This window comes from Dromiciops gliroides, chromosome 1, assembly GCF_019393635.1.
Source record: "Dromiciops gliroides isolate mDroGli1 chromosome 1, mDroGli1.pri, whole genome shotgun sequence".
NCBI lineage: Eukaryota > Metazoa > Chordata > Mammalia > Microbiotheria > Microbiotheriidae > Dromiciops > Dromiciops gliroides.
Genome location: NC_057861.1, coordinates 315,258,723 through 315,281,817, shown reverse-complemented (window position 1 = coordinate 315,281,817; position 23,095 = coordinate 315,258,723). Strand labels below are relative to the sequence as shown.

Below are 23,095 nucleotides of genomic sequence, written 5' to 3'. Positions count from 1 at the left end.
CCATTCTGCCTTCTTCCTGAGAAGTAGTAGGTTTCCTGATGGGCATCCTTCATAGCCCAACAATGGAAGCAGACCTCTAAAAGCTCGGAAGATCTCCAGCTTAGGATTTCCATTTTGCTGAAAGATGTTAATGTTTTGGCAGCCCAAAAGAAGAGTAGCTAACAAATGTAGCCCTTCCCAGCAAGAAAGCAGGTAGACCCAGAAAAGGAATGGCCTTATTTTAATGCATAACCTATATCAGATTTCTTACTAGTTTTGGAAGAGGGGAAGGGAGAAAAATTTGGAACTCAAAATATTACAAAAATGAAAACTAGGGGCAGCTGGGTGGTGCAGTGGATAGAGCACCAGCCCTGGAGTCAGGAGTACCTGGGTTCAAATCCGGCCTCAGACACTTAACACTTACTAGCTATGTGACCCTGGGCAAGTCACCCCAATTGCCTCACCAAAAAAAAAAAACAACTATATTTACATGTAATTGGGAAAAAATAAGGTATTATTTTTTTAAAAAAGAAAAGGAATAGCCTTGTCCATCAGTGAATTATTGGGCAGACTGTCTCTGAGGAACATAAAGGGTCACAGTCCACAACTGAGTTGCTTTGGCTACAAAGGTCCTTATACATATGTCTCCATGGTAGGATTCTGTAAGTTTGTACCCACTATCCACTTGTGGGCACTATGGGCATCTGTAAGAGTGTGTCCTCAGTTTGTGGAATGTAATGTTATGTAACCATTATTCCTTTTGCCTTGGGTTTCTGAATGACTTAATGGTTTCATCTTGGCTGATTGGTTCAATGAGAACCACAACTGTCACCAGTGAGGGCCCAGTAGCCACCATTATTAATCATGCCAAATCCACCCTTACCAGCTTTGTGTAACTGTGTGCACATTCCTTGATCTGTTTGAGTCTACTTGTAAAAGGGGTATAAATATTTACACCACCTACCTGTTAAGGATTTGAAGAAAGCACTTTGTCAATCATAAAGCAATGAGCCATTCGAAACTGAGATGACTTTTTAATTGATATTTTATAATGATTTTTGTCATAAATGATCCATGAAGTGCATTTAGTACACGACAAATACAAAATGAGATATATGATGACAGGAGTGAACCATGTGACATTAGAGAGTTAAGGCAACAACTGGTAAGATGGCCTTGCAATTATGCAATAAGGCAGAAAGGTATATTTGGTATCTACATGGCAGGAGTTCTACTTTTGCCAAGTTCCCCTGGTTGAATTCTGCCTGAGGAATACACTCGATACTACTGGTGCCAAATCTGGAAAAAGTTTTATTGTAGGCTGGGCACACATCCTGGATAAATGGATTTCTTTGTCTTAGTATCCTCAGAATCCACATCTGTCTTCACTCCCTAAGCCCACTGGAAGTTTTTTTTGGTAACACCGGGTCAGTGCCAGAAACTTATGTGAAGGTTATTATTTTTCTTTCACACAATTTAGTAAATAAATATTTACAGGCTAAGGACTCTAGTTGCTGCGTCCTTGGATCTTCAAGCTGTGTTCTCAATGATAAGAGCAATACCTTGGCCACCACCAATACAAGCTGATCCAACGCCATATTTTCCATTTCGACGTCTAGAAGAGAAAGCAGTAAATAAGGTTTATTATGAGATGCAAGCACACAGCTTCCCCATCCCCGCATTCTTCCAATGAAGAGTTTCAGATTCTGGACTTTGCTGGAATAAATGAGTTCTATTTAAGTTTATACATATAGAAAAATGGATAATTTTAGAAATGTTTTGCCTCTCTTCAATTAAGAGTCACCTTTAGAGTACATACTAAGGTTCTAAGTATGTTAGAGAAGAGCTCTGACTCTAGAAAGCTTTTTGAAGATGCTTCTCATATCTGAAATTGTTTATGGAGATGGGGAAGGCTGAATAAGAATTTATACAGAGCCAGGCGTTGTGCTAAGCACTTTTGCAGAGACTATCTCATTTGATTCTCACAACAACTCTTGGGAGTAGGTACCATTATTATCTCCATTTTACAGTGGAGGAAACTGAGGCAAATAGAGGTTAAGTAACTCATCCAGGATCACACAGCCAGGAAACGTCTGGGACCAAATATGAACTCAGATTTACTGCCCACGTCTCTACCCAATGTTCCATCATCTGCCTTTGAAATCTTTGAAAGGAATACTAGCTGGGGGCAGCTAGGTGGTGCAAGTGGATAGAGCACTGGCCCTGGATTCAGAAGGACCTGAGTTCAAATATGGCCTCAGACCCTTGACACTTACTAGCTGTGTGACCCTGGGCAAGTCACTTAACCCCAATTGCCTCAAAAGAAAGAAAGGAAGGAAGGAAGGAAGGAAGGAAGGAAGGAAGGAAGGAAGGAAGGAAGGAAGGAAGGAAGGAAGGAAGGAAGGAAGGAAGGAAGGAAGGAAGGAAGAAGAAAGAAAGAAAGAAAGAAAGAAAGAAAGAAAGAAAGAAAGAAAGAAAGAAAGAAAGAAAGAAAGAAAGAAAGAAGAAAGGAATACTAGCCCAGGAATCACTTGACCTAGTTCTAATCCTAGTAATGCCACCAAAAAGTCATGTGACCGTAAGCAGTCATTCAATCTCTGACTCATTTACAAAAAAGGGGATGCTCTCTGCCCTGGCTGCCTCACAGGATTATTGTGAGCATCAAATAGAATAATGTCTGTGAATTGCTGTACAAGTTTAAAGTCATTCTTATTCCACTCGGCTCAACCACGGAATAGCTGAGTGAAACCAGAGGCTCCTTTATTGACCTTCATGTTGTTATTTATGGCTTTTCAGCCTGAATTCTACTTTATTCTTCCTGGAATGCAGCAGTGTGGGAGAGTCGATTGGTACCAGACCTAAAGTCAGGAAGTCACAGGGTCACAGACTTAAGAGCTAGAAGAGAGTTCTGAGGCCATCTATTCCAACTCTCATTTTACAGATCGGGGAAACCAACTTCAAGGGAGGTTGAATGACTGTTTATTAATTTGGGAGGTTGCCCAAAGACACACAAGTAATAATCATGTTTGCTAACGATTATACAGAGGAAGCTAGTGGTGCAGTGGATAGAGCGCTGTGCCTAGAGTTGGGAAGACCTGAGTTCAGATTCAGCCTCAGATACTTACTAGCTGTATGACCCTGGGTAAGTCACTTCATCCTGTTTGCCTCAGTTTCCTCATCTGTAAAATGAGCTGGAGAAGGAAATGGCAAACCACTCCTGGATCTTTGCCAAGAGAACTCTATACAGGATCACAAATGGCTCAATAATAACAACAGCAGCATTTATGTTGCACTTAGGTTTACCAGGTATTTTATATTGGTTAACTCGAGCTTCACAACAACCCTGAGAGGCAGGTTGTATTATTATCCCGATTTTACAAAGGAAGAAACTGAGGCAGACAGAAATCAAGTGGCTTGTCCAGGATGGCAGAGCTAGTTGGTCCTATCTGAACTCTAGGCAGCTAGCATCAGGAATGATGTGGAGCGAGTTCCTGTTTCCAGAGCCAGCGGTAAGACTAATGGCCAACAAGCATTTATTAAGTGTTTAATCCACAATGGGCACTGTGATTGGTGCTGGAATTACAAGGAAAGACCCTTGTCCTCCAGGCACGTACATTTTAATGGGGGAAACAACCTTCAAATAACCACCCCCACACACCTTATAAACAGAGTAGCTTGGGGTGTGTGATAGGAGACTGACTGGGAAAAACCTCCTACAGAAGGTGGGAAAAACCTCCTACAGAAGGTGGGATTTGATCTGAGTCTTGAAGGAGGCCAGGGAAGTCAGAAGTTGACATGAGGAAGGAAGGCACTGCAGGCATGAGGGACCACCACGGCAAAGGCATGGAGGTGGGAGATTGAGCGCAATGAGCAAGGACCAGCAAGAAGCCAGTGTCACCAGAACATAGAATCCTGGAGTTAACCTGTTCTTGATTCTCAGTTCACTCATTTATAAAATGAGGGGGTTGGAGGAGATGGTTTCTCAGTGTTTTCTGGGCTCTATGGATTCAAAGTGAAGCTGAACAGTGTAAACCTGAGGTGCCCAGTAGGGGGAGCCCTTGCCTTAAAAGATGGAAATGGTACCAGGGCTCCCGTGGTCTCAACCACTGGGCACAGGTAATAAGAGGTTATATCCAGAATGACTCCTCTTCTTTTGGTCTTGGCCCACAGTGTCTTAAAAATCAAAGCTCTTCATCCATTTGGTGTTTTGTTGTTGTTGTTTTGGTTTTTGGGGTTTATTTTTGCAGGACAATAGGGGGGTTAAGTGACTTGCCCAGGGTCACACAGCTAGTAAGTGTCAAATGTCTGAGGCCAGATTTGAACTTGGGTCTTCCTGAATCCAAGGCCAGTGCTCTATCCACTGCGCTGCCTAGCTGTCCCCCATCCATTTGTTTTTTCAGGGCACAGTGTTCATTCCTTTCATGTCAGTCCCATGGCAATCACTTCCATTCTTTAGCCTATGAGAACGTAGCTTTCTTGGTTAATCCTAAAATCTCAAGCTATTGGCTGAGATCATGGAAACCATCCTAGAGCAGCCCTGCAGGGGGGCAGCCGCTCTCCTGCTCTCGGTGGTCTATATGGTCTATAGGAAGGCTAAATGGTCTGTCTATATGGAGGCCACGTGGTGAGCCATGCGGTGATGAACTGGCTATACGGCTGGACTACAGGGAGGTGGGGAAGGGCTGTGATCGACATTGACAAGGTAACCAACAATGAGACTGAATTGCTTCAAGTCAGTGGAGACAGCATGATTACAATGGCAAGGGCCTTGACTCTGGAGTCAGAGGACCAGGGCTCAAATTCCAGCTCTGATGATCAGGATCTATGTGACCTTGGGCAAGTTACTTAATTTCCCTGAGCCTGTTTGCTCATTTGAAATTTTTTGAATTTTTTACAATTCTGAATTTTCTAAACATTTGAAAAATAAGGAGGTAGGGCAAGAGAGGAAAGGACTATGAGGTCCCTCCTGGATCAGTGGTACAAGGAAAAGAGCCCTAATGTTGGGTTCAGAAGATCCGGGTTCAATACTGTAAAGAAAAATGTTAGGATCATAAACGCACATTTCTAAAGCCCAGAAGGCCATCCAGTCGAACCCCCTCACTTCAGAGATGAGGAAATTGAGGCCTAAGGTAGTGAAGCAATTTCCCAAAGTCAAAACAGGTTAGGATTTAACCTATGTCCTTTGACTCCTGAGCCAAAGCTTCTTCCCATTTATCACACTGCCTCCTAAGAATGTTGGAATATTATTAGTCTAAACTAAATAACCTAAGACTATTGTGACAAAAGCAACTACTACTGCTACTACTACTACTTCTATTTCTTGCCAATGAGGGTTAAGTGACTTGCCCAGGGTCACACATCTAATAAGCGTCAAGTGTCTGAGGCTGGATTTAAACTCAGGTTCTCCTGAATCCAGGGCCTGTGCTTTATCCACTTTATCAGCTTCCCCTGACAAAGGCAACTTCTGAAGAAAACAACAACAAAACACTTATTCACTTTATACTGACTGTTTTTAGACTAGGCCAGATATTCAAATCCCAGTTCGGATGTTTTATTATTTGTGTGAGCTCAGGCACATCAATAACCATCACTAAGCCTCAGTTTCCTCATTTATAAATGAAGGAGTTGGACCATATGTTCTCTGAAGTCGCTTCCCGCTCTGATGTATGATCCTAAATATAAAAGTATGCAATACAGCATGCTGATTTTATTTATTATGTACCTACTATCTTGAGGTTGGACTTATAACACCTAATCAATTTGTGCTGCAAAGCCCAGAAAAATGTGGCTGTTTGGAAATGAGATTAAGACTGAAATACTGGGGCAGCTATGTGGTGCAGTGGATAGAGCACCGGCCCTGGATTCGGGAGGACCTGAGTTCAAATCCAGCTTCAGACACTTAACATTTACTAGCTGTGTGACCCTGGGCAAGTCACTTAACCCCAATTGCCTCACCCAAAAAAAAACCCCACAAAACAAAACAAGAAGACTGAAATACAGTAATTTCTTATGGATACCTTAATTCATAAACCAGATGAGCAGTGATTCGTGATCCAGAGGCTCCCAATGGGTGGCCCAGGGCAATGGCCCCTCCATTCACGTTGGTTTTACTTGGGTCAAGCTGCAAAGATTCTTCCACTGCCAGATACTGTGCAGCAAAAGCTTCGTTCACCTTCAGGAGAGAGGGCAAAACATTGGGTTAGCTTGAGTAATTCAGGTTGTCATTGTTCAGTTGTTTCAGTCATGTCCAAATCTTCATAACGTCATCTGAGGTTTTCTTGGCACAGATACTGGAGTGGTTTTGCTATTTCCTTCTCCAGCTCATTTTACAGATGAGAAAACTGAGGCAAACAAGGTTAAATGACTTGCCTAGAGTCACACAGCTAGGAAGGCTCTGCAGCTAGATTTGAACTCAGAAAGATGAGTCTTAAAAAAAAGAAAAGAAAAGAAAAAAGGGGGAAGCTAGGTGGCATAGTGGATAAAGCACTGGCCCTGGAATCAGGACTACCTGAGTTCAAATCTGGCCTCAGATGCTTGACACTTACTAGCTATGTGACCCTGGGCAAGTCACTTAACCCCAATTGCCTTACCAAAAAAAAAAACAAACCAAAAAAAACCCAACCACACCAAAAACCAAAAAACCAGAAAGATGAGTCTTCCTCACTCCAGGCCTGATACTACCCTCTGTACCTTCTAGCCTCCTAACAGTTTTCATTTATTATTCTCTATTTCTTTTCAAGATTTTACATTTACTCTTTCTATCTGGGTATACCTTTTAGGTGACTTTGTACTAGCTCTATTACTATTTTTAGATATTAACTGTTTCTAACACTCATTACAGTTTCTAGACTTTGGGACTAAATATCACTGCAAACAAAAAAGGTCTGGGTTGGCTAAGAGTCACCACTGTGACATGGCCCCTCGAAGTCAAATGCTCTCTTGAGCCCCATTAACAACAATTCAATATTCAATATCAGGAAGGATGATGTGATCATTCCACTATATTCTGCCTTGGTCAGAAATCATCTGGAGTACTGTTATCAGTATTGGCCATCACATTTTAGGAGGAATGCAGACAAAATGGAATGTGTAAGGGGTCATCCAGAATAGCAAGGAACTAGAAAGTGTGCCATCTGTGGATTAGGGATGACCAACCTGGAAAACAAAAGCCTTAGGAGGGGACACAACAACTATTTTTGTTTTGTTTTTTGTTTGTTTTTTTTGCAGGGCAATGAGGGTTAAGTGACTTGTCCAGGGTCACACAGCTAGTTAAGTGTCAAGTGTCTGAGGCCGGATTTGAACTCAGGTCCTCCTGAATCCAACACCAGTGCTTTAACCACTGTGCCACCTAGTTGACCCCTACAACAACTATTTTTAAGGACTGTGTCCTGTGGCCCTTCCATTTGGATCTGTGAGAACTACTGAGCCACATATCTAGTCTTTAAGCATACTTCACCAGTAGTCTTCCCCCAGGGACCAAGGTCATTATCTAGAGTCCCAAGGGCATCACCTCAAGGCTGTATGTTTACAAATTGTGCTCTTTTAAGGACACAAGCAAATGAGCACTTGCGGTTTTTCTGATTTGGTACAATTGGAATGGGACCCAGCAACACAAAAGGTATCTAATAAATTAGGCAGCTGGGTGGCACAGTAGATAGTGCAACAGACCTGGGGTCAAGGAGACCCAAGTTCAAATCTAGCCTCAGACCCTTATCAGTGGTGTGTGACCCTGGGCAAATAATTTAACCTCTGTCTGCCTCACTTTCCCTGAGTGTAAAAGAAGGCTCTTAATAGCACCCACCTGCCAGGATTGTGATAATCAAATGAGATAATCTTTGCAAAGTGCTCAGCACAGTGACTGGCATATAGCAGGAATTTAGGAAATGGTTAGTCCCTTCCCTTCCCCTTTAGTGCTTAACTGAAACAGGTACCAGATGGGTTAATGACCATGTGGTCTAGTGGACAGATCATGTGAACAATGGGTGCAAAGATGCTTGAGTTCTATACTTGACCCTACCACTCATCTACTAAATGCCCTGAGGTCAATTAACCAATCAACAAACCTTATTAAGGCCTACTCTGTGCCAGGCACTGTGCTAAGCACTAGGATACAAAGAAGCAAGAAGAAGTCCCCACCCTCAAGGAGCTTACAATCTAATGGGTCAGTTACTTTAGCTCTTTGCATTCTCCCACTTCACCAGTAAATTGGGTTTAAACCCATTTTTCCCCCTTCTTTTACATGCTGGTGTATGGACTAATACCCTAAGTATAAAGTATTCTAATACTCCAATATTTTAAGGATCTATAATTTCACTGATATGGGTATTCTTTCCACCCAAAGAGGTTGCCTCTTTCTAAAGGCAGTCTTCAAGAGACTGCTATAATCAAAGAAACACATACCTTTGCAGATAACCTGGCAATGCACTTTTATGAATTTATTTATGCTGGTTCTTAGGCAATCAGTCCATCACCCAAGCCAACTTTGAGCAGGAAAGACTATGGACACATTTTAAAATGTTAGTAGCACTAGGTAATGTAACGATTGGAATGATGTCATCTGCTGGAGACTTACTGTAGGAAAGCTCCAACATGAGGAGAGGACCTCTGAGAGCAGAACCATGCATCTTTTCTTTGGCGTCAGGAAGTGACGTTTGCTTGTGGGAGGAAGAAGAGGGGAGCCTGGCACTCTGACTGGGGCTTTTTCCTGATGACTCTGGTGGAGAAGGGAGGTAGGAATGCTCTCTCCCTTTAATAGATAGATAAATCTAGGCCTTTCTCTCTCTCTTTACCAAATTCTTATTCTCCTTAATAAATGCTTAAAAGTCTAACTCTTGCTAAAGCTTATAATTTATTGGTGACCACTCATTAGATATTTTAGACAGTATAGCCAGAATTTTAGCCTTTATAGTAAGCTAGGTGGTGCAGTGTATATGGCACTGGCCCTAGAGTCAGGAGGACCTGAGTTCAAATCTGGCCTCAGACACTTGCCATTTACTAGTTGGGTGACCCTGGGCAAGTCACTTAACCTCAACTGTCTCACCTCCCCCTCAATGCCAGCTGCACTGCATTTGCAAACTTCAAAGTGCTATCTATGTAAATATTGACTCATTATTACTACAGAAGAAATTGCTACAGTGAAAACCACTGGGCTAAGGTGATGGGTCCTTTATCATACTGTAAAAGGCAGAACACTTACTTCAACCAAATCCATGTCTTTCAGGCTCAGCCCTGACCTTTTCAGTGCTCCACTGATGGCAGGAACAGGACCTATAAGAATTTTTAAAATGTCATCAATACATGTGTACCATAAAATATCTCCTCCTTTTCCTGAACAGAGAAGCTAATGTCCTAAGTGAATGGTAAATCTGTTCTAATATGTGTTGGACTAGGTAACTTCAGGTGCCTTCCAACTCAGATTTTGTGATTCTAGAGTTGCCCTACCTCCTTCAGTGCACCATTAACTGGGTCAGTCAATCATCAATCAAGGATTTTTTAAGCAATTACTATGTGAAAGGCACTGTGCTAAGTGTTAAGGAATACCAAGAAAAGCAAGAAAATCCTTGCCCTCAAGAAGCTTAGAGTTGGGAAGAAGATACATAAATAACTGGATATACACCAGATAGAGACAGAGCAGATGAAGGCAAGAGAAAGGGAAAGGCATTAGCAGTAGGAGGACTAGACAGGGCAAGGCCTTCTCTTGCAAAAGGTGGGATTTGAGCTCAATGAAGTCAGGCATGGAGATGAGGAAGAAGAGCATTCATTCCAGGTAGGAGGGGCAGGCACGGAGACAAGGGATGAAGTGTTGCATATAAGAAACCACAAGGAGGCCAATGTACACGGATTGTAGTGTGTATGTGGAGGGGATGGAGGGGTAAGAGAAGGCTGTAGAGGTGGGAGGTGGCCAGGGCTTTAAATGTGTGATCATGAAGAAGTAGAAAACTAGACACCAGTAGCAAGGCTGTCTAGCATGTCATCACTACAGTGCAGAACTGAAGATGAGGGGACAGTAACCCGGTGTCCAGTGTTCTTTGTTGTGCTAAAAGCTTCTTGTACAGTTTCGTTAACATCACCTATGAATTGTGCTTGTATCAAGCAAGGGCAGAAACCGGTGTGGCAAAGACAATGATGTGTTTTCAGTCACACTTGGGCACAAGGAAAGTAACAGCATCAGAGGCAGTAGCATCTCTGAATGTGGGAGGCAATGCTAAATTAAATACAACTGGCTATGGGAAAAAAAATCACAAGGTGCCTTGTGGAAAAGATGTTAGAAACAATGGAGAAACTTTACAAAACTCCCATAGATACATGGAAAGGATAGGGAAGGAAAAAGGAAATTATTAAGCACCTACTATGTGCTATGCATTGTATTAAACATTACAAATATTATTTTATTTGATGAGTAGGTGCTATTATTTTTTTTTAGGCAATTGGGGTTAAGTGACTTGCCCAGGGTCACACAGCTAGTATCAAGTGTCTGAGGCTGGACTTGAACTCAAGTCCTCCTGAATCCAGAGCCGGTGCTTTATCCACTGCGCCACCTAGCTGCCCCTGGTAGGTGCTATTATTAGACCCATTTTATAGTTGAGCAAATTGAGGCAGACGGAGATTAAGTGCTGCCCAGGGTCACACAGCTAATAAGGATCTGAGGCTAGATTTGAACTCAAGCTTTCCTGACTCCAGGCCCAGTGCACCATCTAACTGTGTCTTTAAGAATTTAAACAAGACAAATCAAACTGATCGTTAATTAAGGAATTAGAACCCACACAATAATATGCTTATGGCTTGGTCCACCTCTATGACTACTGTTGTTGTTTGCCCTTTTTTTTTTTTTTTAAGATTTTAAATTTTTTAATAGGACCAGACCAAATATTGATCAAGAAATACAAAGAGACACTACACTGAATTCTTTCATCCAACCAAAGCACAGTGGATAAAGTACCAGCCCTGAATTCAGGAGGACCTGAGTTCAAATCTGGCCTCAGACACTTGACACTTACTAGCTGTGTGACCCTGGGCAAGTCACTTAACCCTCACTGCCCCACCAAAAACAAAACAAAACAAAGACTGCACAAAGAGAAAACTAGAAATCTACTGAACCCTTCCTACAGAGAAGCCATCATAAGTGCAGGTTAGAAAGTTAAAAGCCGGGGCAGCTAGATGATGGTGCCCTGGATTCAGGAGGTCCTGAGTTCAAATGTGGCCTCGGACACTTGACACTTACTAGCTGTGTGACCCTGGCAAGTCACTTAACCCTCACTGCCCTGCAAAAAGAAAGAAAGGGAGGGAGGGAGGGAGGGAAGGAGGGAGGGAAGGAAGGAGGGAAGGAAGGAAGGAAGGAAGGAAGGAAGGAAGGAAGGAAGGAAGGAAGGAAGGAAGGAAGGCCTGAAAGTCCTCTTTTTCATAGAAGTCCCATTTTCCCCCCTGAAAGATTATACACAGTTTTGCTGGGTAGGTGATTCTTGGTTGTAATCCCAATTCCTCTGCCCTCTGGAATATCATATTCCATGTCCTTTGACCCATATATATATATATATATAAACACACACACACACACACACACACACGTTTGCAGGGCAATGAAAGTTAAGTGACTTGCCCAGGGTCACACAACTAGTAAGTGTCAAGTGTCTGAGGCTGGATTTGAACTCAGGTCCTCCTGAATCCAGGGCCGGTGCTTTATCCACTATGCCACCTAGCTGCCCCTCCTGCCCCTCTGTTCTTTTAATGTAAAAGCTGCTAGATATTGTGCTATCCTGACTGTGACTCCACAGTACTTGAATTGTTTCTTTCTGGCTGCTTGCAATAATTTCTCCTTGACTGGGGAGCTCTGGAATTTGGCTATAATATTCTTAGAGATTTTCATTTTGGGATCTCTTTCAGGAGGTGACTGGTGGATTCTTTCTATTTCTATTTTACCTTCTGCTTCTAGAATATCAGACCAATTTTTGCTAATAATCTCTTGGAAGATGATGTCTAAGCTCTTATTTTGATCATGGTTTTCAGGTAGTCCAATAATTTTCAAATTATCTCTCCTGGATCTATTTTCCAGGTCAGCTATTGTTCCAAGAAGATATTTCACATTGTCTTGCCCTCTATTTTTTTTTCATTCATTTGGATTTGCTTTATTGTGTCTTGGTTTCTCATAAAGTCATCAGCTTACATTTGTTCAATCCTAATTCTTAGGCAATTATTTTCTTTAGAGAGCTTTTCCATTTGGCTTTTTCAAGCAGTTGACTTTTTTTTCATGACTTTCCTGCATCACTCTCATTTTTTTTTCCTCTACCTCTCTTACTTTAGCTTCAAAGTCCTTTTTGAGCACCTCCATGGCCTGAGACCAATTCATATTTTTCTTGGAAGCTTTGGATGTAGGAACCTTAACTTTGCTATCCTCTTCTGAGAGTGTACCTCGATCTTCCTTGTCCCCAAAGAAACTTTCTATGGTCTGCATCTTTCTCTGTCTGCTTATTTTGCCTGTCTATTTCTTGACTTTTAACTGCTTCAAAGTGGGTCGCTACTTCTAGGCTGCACCGTCCCAAGCTTCAGGGGGTCCAAGGTGATATGATTTAAGGAGGGGCAGGTTCTTCACTCACCTGGTCTGTGCTGTGGCCTGTGTGTAACCCCAAGCCTACTTGCTATTCAACCAGGCAACATAATTCTGTTTGCTGTGGTTGATAGCTCTGGCGAGCCTGCTCCCTTCCCCTACTCAAGATTACTTCCTGGTTCTCAGCTGGGGTAGAAAGACCAAATTCTGCCTCAGCTCCAGCATAGACCCCCGTAATCTCCCCTTGACCAACCACTCGACCCTCTCACCATACCTTGAACTTAGTTCCAGAGGATGCTGGTCCTGCAGCTGATTCAGAGGCTCTGGGATGGGGGTGGGGGGAGGGTAAATTTCTCTGGCGCGGCCTGCCCAGGGCTGGATCTGTGTCGGAATGACCCAGGTCTGGGTGGCCAGCCTGGAACTAGATCAGTGTTGGGCAGCCAGCTTGGGGCTGGATCTGTGTCAGTGCAACCGCAGGGTTGGACTCTACTCTCACCCCAGTATAGCAGACCTTTCACGCCAACCTTCTAATCCATCTTTGGCTGGAAAATAATCTCACCCCATCCTTTTATGGGTTCTGCTGCTTCAGGAATTGTCCTATGGCATTATTTGGAGGTTTTGGGCTTGATTGTGTGTGGAGGTCTGAGAGGTCACTGCCTTTCCTCTACCATCTTCTGATCCATAATCTTGTCCTTTGTTTTTGAAGAGGACCCATGACATCATGGGTGACATCTTGACTTGTGGGTGAAGTGGGTTTAAGTGAGGCAGAGAGCTGCACAAAGTTGTCAGCCCCATCTCTCTCCCAGGGTTATAGAAGTCCAGTGTCAGGACAAAAGTCAGAATGACTGGGGATGAGTGGGGATGCAAAGACATCTTGGTGTCTTTGATGTCTGACCAAGTACTAGGCACTCCACAGTGCCTGCTTCAGCTATCTTCATGGTCCATGGAACAAACTGTTCTCATCTGCCCATTTTGCCTGGGGAAGTCTTCACATGCTTGAGGTAAACAACCCCCAGTTCACCAACAGGTTTAATACCTGTCAGTTACTCTCAACCTGGTTTAGCCTGTCTAGTGAGATGGTTTGCTGGGGTGTGGCTGCTGCACATGCTACAGCTTCTTGGAGCCCCAGAGAACTGGGTGAAAGGTGAACACCAAAGGTAGATAAGCAGCCCTGAAAAGGGCTCATCAAGCCCTGACACCAGAGGCGCTAGTTCTTCCTGAACACCCCATATACCCCTATCATACATTTTATGGATACTAATGATTACATAACTGACTTCCAGGATTTGTCATTCCATCAGTACAGCCCTCTGCTCTTCAAGCAGCCCCCAGCTCCCAACCCCTCGTGTTTAGGGTCTCCATGAATTGCCATGGCCAAAATCTTCATCTCCTTCCAGTCAACCTTGGGATAAGATCCTCTGAACTGAGCTTGGCTGGTCTTCAGGTGACAGAAAGCCCTGAAGCCTCTCCACCAGCCAGAGCCCAGGATACAATGGCATAGGTGTTGAAAAGCCAGCATCCCTACCAACAGCAGGTATGAAAGAAGGACTCTGGGACAGGATGAATGTACAATGGTCTCGTATTCTAAAGTTACATGAAGGTCATGGGGGAAAAAGGAACTGAGGAGAAGACCCAGTTCACAAGAGAGGCCCCTTATATACACTAAAGTATTTCTAGTTTTCTTGATAGCAAAGAACCAGAAATAAAATAGATGCCCAAACAGTCATTAAACACCAAAAAAAAAAAAGTTTTCCAGTTCAATAGGAAGTGTTAGCCAAGGATATTTAGAAGTATGGAAATCTAATAAAACAAGACATGGTATGTATAGAGCAGTGATTCTCAACATACTCCTGTGGGTTCTCAACACCCTTTTGGGGGAGGGGGAAAGTCTTTGAGGCCAAAACTATTTTCATAATAATACTAAGACATTATTTGCCTTTTAAAGTACTCCTTTTTCCAACTACATATCTGGACTTCTTTTATGCTTTAACCAAAACAACATATCACAACAGACTGAAAGGAGAAGCAGATATGAGAAAATAGCCATCTTCTATTAAGTCAGAAATTAAAGAGATGTGCAAAAACAGGTAAAACAATGCCACTCTTCTCAAACATTTTTGTTTTGAAAAATTTTCTTTTTAATAAAGATACCTGTGTTTACATGTAATAGGTTTGTTATTACTTTTAATAAATTAAACTGAACAGTTTTAATTTCTAATACGGTAAGTATTGGTAGATAAAATCCACACAAACAAAAGCTCTTTGGGGTCTTCAATAATGATTAAGATAATAAAAAGGGCCCTGAGATTAAAAAAAGTTTAAGAACTGATAGTGTAGCTGTTAGGAGACTGGACTGGGAAGCAAAAATCTCCATTTAGTCTTGCCTTAGGAACTAGCTGCACAAGTCATTTAGCCTTCCTGTGGGGGTTGGACATGATGGCTTCAAATATATCCCTTCTGTCTCTAAATCTATTATCCTATGGCTAAAGAGAAATGCTGAAATTCCCCAGTTTGGGAGAAGCCTGATTGTTGTTCAGTCATTACCCCATTTGGGTTTTCTTGGCAAAGATTTGGTGATTTGCTGTTTCCTTCTCCAGCTAATTTTACAGATGAGGAAACTGGGGCCAACAGGATTAAGTGACTTATTCAGGGTCACACAGCCATATCTGAACTCAGGAAGAGTGATCTTCCTGATTCCAGGTCCAGAGCTCTATCCACAGTTATCACCTAGCTGAAACAACAGGCTTATTTCACTTCTCAGACAAAACTTCTGTTAGGCAGTAGTCTGAATGTTGCCTGGGTTAGCCTATTAAACCTTTTCAATTTGATTCTCTGCCTCTGTCCAGGTAATGACTTGATAAAAGATCCAATGAAAGATTCTGAGGTCACTGCAAAGCATCCAATGGCATGGTTCTTACAGTCATGTAATGGGTCAGTTATCTTGCAAGGCTGAAATGTTAAGTTATCAGTCAACGTTCCAAACAAATGAAGTGAGTTAAGGTTTTCAGATTTCAAATTTAATTTTAGCCATTTTCCATCAAAATCTTTCTAAACTACAGAACATGCCTCCCTTCCGCAGGAGAGTATCCTGAACAGAACCTAACCTTTTCTGGATGACTCAGGCTGATCACTATGAATGCTAATGACTGTACAACACTGTATGAAGCCCTCAGAGATTTATAGTACTTAGAAGCAGGACTTAGGACAGTCATTTAGATAATGAATTCACTGCTTTCTAGTTGAGAGGCAGTACAACGGTACAATAAATGTGAGTTATAGTAGATGAGGGGTCTGAACTACATCAGAAGACAGGGATCATGATGAACAGATTGAGCTTTTAGAGGCATCACTAGTTAATGAAAACACTCCTTTCTCTATCATCTCTAAGATCAAACGTAAAATCCTCTGTCCTGCATTCAACACCCTTCATAAGCTACCCTGTCCCTTCTTTCCAGTTTTCTCACACCTTAACATCTGCTCCATGTATTCTGCAATCTGGTGACACTGGCCTCCTTTCCGTTCCAACAAGACACTTCATCTCCTGATGCTGGGTATATATAATGTATGCTGAATGAGTACCTGGTGATCAACCAATTATTCTGGAGAACTGGGAGAACTGGGCATCTTGGAAGCTATATGATATATGCATTATAATAACTGCACACAGGATGCTTATACCATCTATTCAGGTGCTCAGGAAGTACCCGATGAATGGATAGCCTGTTTCTCTGCTTATTCTCCCATAAAATAATAATTAAAATAGCTAACATTTACATAGAGGCAGGTAGGTGGCACCATAGTGCACAGAATGCTTGTACTGGAGTCAGGAAGACTCATCTTCCTGAGTTCAAATCTGGCCTCAGACACTTACTAGCTGGGTGATCCTGGGTGAGTCACTTCACCCTGTGTGCCTCAGTTTCCTCATCTGTCAAATGAGCTGGAGAAGGAATGGCAAAGCACTCCAGTATCTCTGCCAAGAAAATCCCCAGTGGGGTTTTCATGAATATTAAGACAGGACTGAAAACAAGTGAACAATAAGAACAAAACATTTATATAGCACTTATTATGAGCCAGGAACTATGTTAAATGCTTTCCCATTTTACCTCATTTAATCCTCACAACAACGCTGGGAGGTAGGGGCTATCACCCCCATTTTACAGATGAGGAAACTGAAGCAAACAGGGGTTAAGTTATTTTTTAACTTGCCCAGGGTCACACACAGCTAGGAAGTGTCTGAGTTTGAATTTGAACTCAGGTCTTGCAGGCACCAAGCCCAGTACTCCATTCACTGTGCCACCCAGCCACTCTTAAAATACAAGAGTCGCCCCTGTTAAACTATTTAATCCCATGCTGGTAATAACACTGCAGAGGACCCGGCTGGCTAAGGAGAAGTTGGAGTCTAAGGAAAACTGCTTTTGTTTCTCTATTCAAGCCTGGGGCAAAAAGCAATCCCTTCCCACTAAAGTCAGCTCATTCTCCTTGAAACAACCAGGCCCTCAAACCATGAGACAGCCTGGGGCAGAAGGATGTTGTACTTGCAGTCCCAGTCAGTCTATAATACACTAAGTTGAACCTGAAGAACCTACTTTTTTTTTTTCCCATCCACATGCACAAGAGGCATCATGGTCCAGTGGGAAGAGCAACGAGTTTAACTTACCAAGATTCTGCTACTGAACTTCAGAATCGGTCCTCTCAGCAGTTAGATTCTAAGTTTATTGAGAGAAGAGGCCGTGTCTTTTTTGGGGGGTGGTGTGGGGGGAGTATTCCTACATCATAGAGAACAGTGCTGTACACACAGTAACAGTTCAATAAATTTCCACTGTTTGACTGACTGATGACTAGTCCTTTTGGAATTTATTAATTCTTCTATGTAATGGGCTTAGAGTTGCCTGGGAACATCAGAATAAAACAGCTATGTTGATTACTTTAAAAATCTCACCTCTATCAAAATGAATGGAAGCTGGCAATTCTTTTTGGTTTTTTTTTTGGGGGGGGTGGGCAATTGGGGTTAAGTGACTTGCCCAACGTCACACAGCTAGTAAGTGTCAAGTGTCTGAGGTCAAATTTGAACTCATGTCCTCCCGAATCCAGGGCCGGTGCTCTATCCACTGCGCCACCTAGCTGCCACGCAATTCTTTTTTTAGGGTAACTTACCAATGCCCATGATATTGGGATCACAACCGGATGTAAAGTAGCCCACAATTCTGGCAAGTGGGGTCAGGTTATGCTTTTTAACAGCTTCTTCACTTGCTATGATCACAGCTCCAGCTCCATCAGACACTCCCTTGAAAAGAAAAGCAGTATGTTAAGTGGAGATTATAATAATCCAAAAAGGCCTGCACCTGGGCAAAGGTAATGGTATCAAGGATAGTGAAAACGAGTGGAAAATGAAGGCTGCAGGGGAAGCAGTGCAGTGATTTAAGACATGCCAAGTGAAGGGCAGCTTGCCTGGGAATACTATAACTAAGGAAAGGCTGCCAAGCCCTCTCTGATGGACATGGGGAAGATTAAGGTACAGAACTCAACAGCAGGCAACTTAATCCCTATTACAAATGAAAGGTGGCACTGGAGTTCAAGGAGTCGGGATATCAGTGCCTAGAGCTGACTGTTAACTAGCATTTTAGAATTTTATGACAATATGTTCCATATGATTTCATATGTATAATAGGTATCATATTGCTTGCCTTCTCAATAAGAAACCAGAGAGGGGGCAGCTAGATGGCGCAGTGGTTAAAGCACCGGCCCTGGATTCAGGAGTACCTGAGTTCAAATCCGGCCTCAGACACTTGACACTTACTAGCTGTGTGACCCTGGGCAAGTCACTTAACCCCCATTGCCCCGCAAAAAAAAAAAAAAAAAGAAACCAGAGAGGATTCTGGAAAGATGACTGAGTAGATCTCTCCAAAATTCCTCCACCAAAAAAAAAAAAAAAAAAAGACAGAACATCGCCTCCAAGCGGCAGAAATAAATTCGGGGTAAAGCAGATGTCCTCCTAAAACAATTGGAGAAGACCCCAGGAAAGACCAGACCTCCAGGGACAGGTTCAGCTTGATTGAAATGCAAACACCTCCATGCAGACTGCAGAATCAACAAACATCATACCCTTGGGGCAGCAGGGTAGAGAAGCAGCCTCAGCCTTAGAAACTTTCATCTCTCCGACTGTGTGGGGTTTGACAGTTGAATAGAAAATTGAATGCTAAGCACAGCTGTGCTGACCAGGGCTGTGACTGTGGGGAGGAGCTAACACACACCTGGTGAGTGCATTAGGGAGAGGTGGGGACCCTGGGGGCTGTGGGCACCTGCAGGAGAGCAGCGTCCCTGGTTTCAGTTCCAGGGCAGAGAGGAAGGCTATAGTTTGCAGCCACCAGAGAGATGACAGGGAGCAAGATCATTTGCAGGACAGTGTGGCTGGGGGCTCAGCTGTGGTTTAGGAATAGAGAGCAATGGGGCAGCTAGGTGGCGCAGTGGATAGAGCACTGGCCCTGGAATCAGGAGTACCTGAGTTCAAATCCGGTCTCAGACGCTTGACACTAGCTGTGTGACCCTGGGCAAGTCACTTAACCCCAATTGCCTCATCAAAAAAAAAAAAAAAAGAATGAAGAGAAATGCCTGAGGTTGGGCAGACCTTAGAAAATAACTGCTAATTTTGATTATATAAAATTAAGACGTTTTTGCACACAAAAAAACTAATATAACCAAGATTACAAGGGAAACAAAAAACTGGAAATTTCTGAAACTTGTATCTTTAATCAAGGCCTCATTTCTCAAATATATAGAGAACTGAATCAAATTTATAAAAATAAAAGTCATTCCCCAACTGATAAATGATCAAAGGATAGGAACAGGAAGTTTTCAGACAAAGAAATCAAAGCTATCTATAGTCATATAAAAATGCTCTAGATCACTATTGATCAGAGAAATGCAAATTAAAACAACTCTGAGGTGTTACCTCACACCTATCAGAGTGGCAAATATAATAAAAAAGGAAAATATTGGATGTTGGAGGGGATATGGGAAAACTGGGGTGGCTAATCCACTGTTGGTGGAGTTGCGAAAGGATCCAATCATTCTGGAGAGCAATTTGGAACTATGCCCAAAGGGCTATAGAACTATGCATACCCTTTGATCCAGTAATACCACTGCTAGGTTTATATGCCAAAAACATTACCAAAAAGAGAAAAAGACCTATTTGTACAAAAATATTTCTAGTAGCTCTTTTCGTGGTGGCTAAGAATTGGAAATCAAGGGAATGTCCATCAATTGGGGAATGGCTAAACAACCTATGGTATATGATGGTGGTGGATTTTTTTTTTTGGAGGGGCAATGAGGATTAAGTGACTTGCCCAGGGTCACACAGCTCGTGTATGAGGCCAGATTTGAACTCAGGCACTCCTGAATCCAGGGCTGGTGCTTTATCCACTGTGCCACCTAGCTGCCCCCATGGTGATAGAATATTGCTGTGCTATCAGAATGACAAGCAGGATGACTTCAGAAAGGCCTAGAAAGACTTGTATGAACTGATGTATAGTGAGGTCAGCAGAACCAAGAGAACGTTATGCACAGAGACAGCAATACTGTTTGATGAAGAACTGTGAAGGATTTAACTATTCTCAGCAATACAATCCAAGATAATCCCAAAGGACTAATGATGGAGCATATTATCTACTTCCAAAGAACTGATATTGATTGAACATAGACTGAAGCATGCTATTTTCCACTCTTTCACATTGTTCTTTTATTCAAGTTTTCTTACACAAAATGATTAATATGGTAATTGCACATAATTGCACATGTATAACCTATATATGTTTGCTTACTGCCTCAGGGAAAGGGGAGGGGAGAGAAGAGAGGAGGGATAAAATTTAGAACTCAAAACTATAATTAAAAATGTTTATTATTAGGACAAATAGAAAATAACTTCTGAAAACAAAACAAAGATAAATAAATAAAAATGAGCTAGCAAAGGAGAAAGAATGCAACCATAGAGAATAACAATGGGGATAGAGACAATCTGGGTTCACATTCAGAATTTTGCCTAACTAATCTATGGACTTAATGTTATCCCAATTAAGTAATTTAAAAAATTATTTTACTGAGTTAGAAAAAAATAATAACAAAGTTCATTTGGAAGAACAAAAGGTCAGGGACCTCAAAGAAACCAGGAAAAAAGATGTAAAGGAAATAGTTTTGGCAGTATCAGACCTTAAATTATAAGGTAAGAGCATTGATGAAGTGTAAAATGGATAATTTTGATTATTTTAAATTAAAGTTTTCTTATATAAATAAAACCCATGTAGCCAAGAATAGAAGGAATGCAGAAAATTGGGGAAAAACTTTCATGGATAATCTCTCCGATAGGATGGATGTGATTAGGCTGGAATAGTACTGTGGTATAGGAGATGATGAGCTGGTTCACTTGGAAAGGCATGGAAAGACTTGAACTTGTGTAGGAAGCTGCTATCCACCCTTAGAGAAACAGACAATGAGTGTATATGTATAAATATGAATGCGTTTAGATATCTATGTATATGTATATATGTGTGTATACTTATATATACATGTGCATACATATATGCATATATGTATACAAATATCCACATTTAATTACAACCTTCTTTAGGGTGGGGGCAAATATAAAAAAGTAAAACATACACAGCAGAGAAGAAAACAAACCCAAAAAGGAAGAAAAGAAAAGCTGGGCAGATTTGAAAACAAAGTGTAGTATTTATTATATAGGTGTTCTTGAAACAGAAATGTATTATTTTAAATTCAATCCTTTCCTATGTTCTGCTGTGGACATGAGAACATTTTTTCCTCATTTTATTCAAGTTTAAAACTTGTTGTAAATAAAAAAAATATAAAATTATATAATAGGGGAAAATAAATGCAGTTGGCAAAGAGACCACAGGGAGCAAGATCATTTGCAGGATAGTGTGGCTGGGGGCCTAGCTGTAGTTTAGGAATGAAGAAAGGAATGAAGGAAGGAAGGAGGAAAGAGAGGAAGGAAGGAGGGAAGAGAGGAAGGAAGGAAGGAAGGAAGGAAGGAAGGAAGGAAGGAAGGAAGGAAGGAAGGAAGGAAGGAAGGAAGGAAGGAAGGAAGGAAGGAAGGAAGGAAGGAAGGAAGGAAGGAAGGAAGGAAGGAAGGAGGGAAGGAGGGAAGGGGGGAAGGAAGAAAGGAGGGAAGGACAGAGGGAGGGAGGGAGAGAAGAAAGGAAAGAAGAAACCTTGGTTGCATTTACAGGAAACAAGCAAGTTTCCCCCAGGCAATGGCAACAGCTGAGACACACCAGGTAAGTCAACAACTGGATAATAGTTAAGCCTCTGTAACTTTGTGTAATAATAGACCATTTCCCCCTAGCTCTGTCTAACAACTCTGGCCGAAATAGAAACACTGCCAATCACAACCTCTTATCTATACTTGGGATCTTGGACAAAGGCCCAGACTAGATAGATGGCAAATCACTGGCGGATGATCAAGGACGGTTTTGCTTTTAGGAGGTAAAGTACATTTTGGTCTTTATGGTGTGACACAATCTACCACACTATAAGAAACTGAGTGTGTTTTTGTCTCCTTTGGGGATCTGGCAACAAAGCAAGGAGAGATTGGAGAGATTGGTGCTATGTATGAAGTAGATGCAGATGGTGGTAGAGATTGTTCATTCTAAAGGGCAATGTGTATTTCTAAACAATCTATCAAATAAGCCAGAAATTAGAACCAACATGCCTTAGAGATCCCTAACCCAACGACCACTGCAACATCGCCAGGATCCTAAGTTTACAGATCCAGCACTGGGAAGGCCCTTGGAGACCATGTAGTTCAATCTCTTCTTACAGGTGAGGAAACGAGGCCCTCTAGGTCACATAAGGAGTGATCATCAGAGGCAGAATTTGAACTCACGTCCTTTGACTCCTGAGCTAGTGCTGCTGCTCTTTCCGCCAGTCTGTGCTGCCTCCTAAACTTTAAAAAGTTCAGATACTAGTCTAAATGAAATAACCTAAAACCACTATGACTAAGCCACATTCCCTTTGTGCTGACTGCTTTTAGATGAGGCTGGATGTCCTAGAGTTAATACCTACCGAAGCATTTCCTGCAGTAACAGTTCCCTCTTTCTTGAAGATGGAAGGGAGCTTGGCCAATGTTTGCAATGTTGTTTGGGGCCTGGCATGTTCATCCACTCGCATGATCTCTTTTCCTTTTTTTGTTTTCACTTCAATTGGTACCATTTCATTATCAAAGTAGCCAGCATCATTAGCTAAAACAGCAGAATGAATTTTTTTAAGGATAACAATTTAAAAATACAAAAAAAATCTCTAATCTTGAGAGAAAAGAATAAATCCAAGTCAATTTCTGGCCCGTTCTTTCAATCTAGTTAAGTCTAAGTTTCTATCAGTTTGTCTCCATAATAGACTGTTAAGATACTTAACCTATTAAAAACAACAGGGGGGCAGCTAGGTGGAGCAGTAGATAAAACATTGGCCCTGGATTCAGGAGTACCTGAGTTCAAATCCAGCCTCAGACACTTGACGCTTACTAGCTGTGTGACCCAGGGCAAGTCACTTAACCCCCATTGCCCC

At 42.0% G+C, this 23,095-nt stretch overlaps 1 protein-coding gene across 1 annotated transcript in view; it reads right to left on the bottom strand.

The window, feature by feature from the left end:
• Positions 1-993: 993 nt before the first annotated feature.
• The window catches only part of ACAA2 (acetyl-CoA acyltransferase 2), a 50,853-nt gene continuing 28,751 nt past the window's right edge, over positions 994-23,095 (bottom strand). Inside the window, exons 6-10 of the mRNA XM_043975425.1 lie at positions 22,598-22,773; positions 17,675-17,804; positions 9,176-9,246; positions 5,997-6,151; positions 994-1,594 (exon numbers count right to left, since the gene is read on the bottom strand). Coding sequence (XP_043831360.1) covers positions 1,510-1,594; positions 5,997-6,151; positions 9,176-9,246; positions 17,675-17,804; positions 22,598-22,773 — 617 coding nt within the window. The 3' untranslated portion in view covers positions 994-1,509. The remainder of the gene's footprint in view (positions 1,595-5,996; positions 6,152-9,175; positions 9,247-17,674; positions 17,805-22,597; positions 22,774-23,095) is intronic.